This window comes from Anarrhichthys ocellatus, unplaced genomic scaffold (genome assembly GCF_004355925.1).
Source record: "Anarrhichthys ocellatus isolate YVR2014 unplaced genomic scaffold, GSC_Weel_1.0 scaffold7074, whole genome shotgun sequence".
Taxonomy (NCBI): Eukaryota; Metazoa; Chordata; class Actinopteri; order Perciformes; family Anarhichadidae; genus Anarrhichthys; species Anarrhichthys ocellatus.
In genome coordinates, this window is record NW_022287048.1 from 95 (window position 1) to 2501 (window position 2407).

The 2407-nt window shown below is 47.7% G+C and overlaps 1 protein-coding gene across 1 annotated transcript; it reads right to left on the minus strand.

Annotated features, from left to right (window-relative positions):
• Positions 1 to 259: 259 nt before the first annotated feature.
• Positions 260 to 2366, minus strand: LOC116380405 (integrator complex subunit 3-like). Its single transcript, XM_031842330.1, has 6 exons — positions 2175 to 2366; positions 1992 to 2046; positions 1770 to 1873; positions 1017 to 1181; positions 571 to 724; positions 260 to 465 (listed from the first exon to the last, which is right to left on the minus strand). The coding sequence occupies exons 1-6, from the start codon at positions 2339 to 2341 to the stop codon at positions 262 to 264; spliced, it is 849 nt and encodes a 282-aa protein (XP_031698190.1). The 5' UTR covers positions 2342 to 2366; the 3' UTR covers positions 260 to 261.
• Positions 2367 to 2407: the final 41 nt, after the last annotated feature.

Below are 2407 nucleotides of genomic sequence, written 5' to 3' on the forward strand. Positions count from 1 at the left end.
ACAGGAGAACATGTGAAGACACAGGAGGACACACAAAGACCCAGGACACATGAAGACACGTGAGGACATGTGAAGACACATGAAGACACGTGAGGACCCAGGAGGACACATGAGGACATGTGAGAACACATGAAGACACGTGTCCTCTGCAGTAAGATAATGTGTGTGTGTCTCACTGAGGATGTTGAGGACAGAGTCTTTCCTGAACATCACCAGGTTCCCCATCATCACGTGACACATCAGCTCCTGTAACTATAGAGTTTACATCCTGGTTACTGAACAGGTGATCCGGGTCATGAAGGTCTGGATCAGGTCTTTGGTCGCAGACTCACTCACCTGTGTGGAGTCGATGACGGCCACGATCATGTTGAGCAGCTCACCGCTCCTCAACGTCTCATCTGGGAACTGAAGGGACACGTTCACAAGACCCGAGACCTCAAGAGACCTCGAGAGACCCCAGGAGACCTGGAAGAGACCTCAAGAGATCTCAGGAGACCTCGAGGGACCTCAGGAGACCTCGAGAGACCTCAAGGGACCTCAGGAGGCCTTGACACAGGATGGTATACGTACCTCAGAATATATAGAGGGCGTTAGGTAGCAGAGCAGTCGGACGTCGTCCTCTTGACACGCCTTCATGTCCATCATCAGACAGGTGTGCAGATCACCGAGAGCCGTCGCCTGAGCAAAGGACTCGTACAGCATCATCTTACCGTTGGCTGCTTTACTGCTCTCTCACACACACACACACACACACACACACACACGCACACACACGTTAAACATCATGTTTCTCATCATGGTAGCACTAGGAAGTTGCTAGTTAGCCAGCCTGCTAACTCCAGAAAAATGAGCCATACACAGTTGCGACTCGTCTGTTGATAGCAGTGATCTTTCCTTGGTGAAGCATTAAGTTGTTAACTCTTCGTATCGTTGCTACTCTGCTCCTTTTAGTCCTTACTGTCCTCGTGTACTTCTATGGACGACCCCTTCATATTGGGACACACCCCGGGTCTCACCTGGCTTTGAGGTAGTACAGCAGGTGATACCCGATCTTGGGTTGTTTCTGGTAGAATTCAGCCAACATGTCGAGCAGCACGGAGAATCCACTGTTATCCTCCTGCATGGTGACCAGGTTCCTGAAGACCAGGCAGACGGGTTTGGACACCGACTCCTCCAGGGACCTGAGAGACAGACAGGTAATCAGAGAGACAGACAGACAGACGGGTTCTTAAAGTTATTAGACCTTTTATCCCTCCAAACATATGTTGCTTCGTGGTGGTTTTTGGGCCTCTTCGTGGTGGTTTCGAGACTCTTCGTGGTGGTTTTCGAGACTCTTCGTGGTGGTTTTTCGAGACTCTTCGTGGTGGTTTTCGAGACTTTTTGGTGGTTTTTAGGCCTCTTCGTGGTGGTTTAAAATGGGCCTCTTTGTGGTGGTTTAAAATGGGCCTCTTCGTGGTGGTTTAAAATGGGCCTCTTCGTGGTGGTTTAAAATGGGCCTCTCCGTGGTGGTTTAAAATGGGCCTCTCCGTGGTGGTTTTTCGAGACTCTTTGTGGTGGTTTTTCGAGACTCTTTGTGGTGGTTTTTCGAGACTCTTCGTGGTGGTTTTTGGGCCTCTTCATGGTGGTTTTCGAGATAGTTTGTGAGTGAAGGACTTTTTGTGACTTCTTTAGGACTAACACTAACCCTTTAATCCCGATGAAATATGGATATTCCTGAATGTATTTTAGTCTCGAGATACCTATAATCAATGAAATGTTAACAGTCTTACTCCTCAGTGATCTCATCTGGCAGGACGTCTCCTCTGAAGTGATCTTTAAACAGTTCAGCCAGACAAGAAGCCAGACCAGACATCTGCTCCGAGTCAAAGTCCTCCTGCAACACCGCACAGAGAGTAAGACACAGTAGAACATAGTAAAACAAGGCAGTACACAGTAGAACACAGTAAAACACAGTAGAAAATAGTAGTACACAGACTGATCTAACAACTCACCTCCAGGATCAGATCCACGATTTCCTGCATCACTTCACACTGAGTCTCTGTGTCACTGAGGAGACATAATCAACAAGTATTACTGATCAATAAACACTGAGGACCCATAATTAATAAGTATTACTGATCAATAAACACTGAGGAGACATAACCAATAAGTATTACTGATCAATAAATGATCACCTGGTCTTCTGCAGCTGCTGGACTTTCTCCTTCATGGTGTCGTCTAATTGGTCGATCCACGGTGTGACGTCAGCGGGCTCCTCCACCACAGCTTCTTTGATTGGATGAAACCTGAACTCCCTCTTCTTGCCTGCACAGTGATTGGTCGAGAGACGGTCAGATAGCATTCAGCTGCAGACTCACTCAGGCTATAGTGGTTACAGTGGCTATAGTGGTTACAGTGGCTATAGTGG

Coding starts and splice junctions, on each gene's coding strand:
- LOC116380405 (XM_031842330.1), bottom strand. CDS start 2,341: ATGCTATCTGACCGTCTCTCGACCAATCACTGTGCAGGCAAGAAGAGG. Junction 1,874..1,991: donor TCGTGGATCTGATCCTGGAG/GTGAGTTGTTAG, acceptor GCGGTGTTGCAG/GAGGACTTTGACTCGGAGCA. Junction 1,182..1,769: donor CCAGATGAGATCACTGAGGA/GTAAGACTGTTA, acceptor TCTGTCTCTCAG/GTCCCTGGAGGAGTCGGTGT.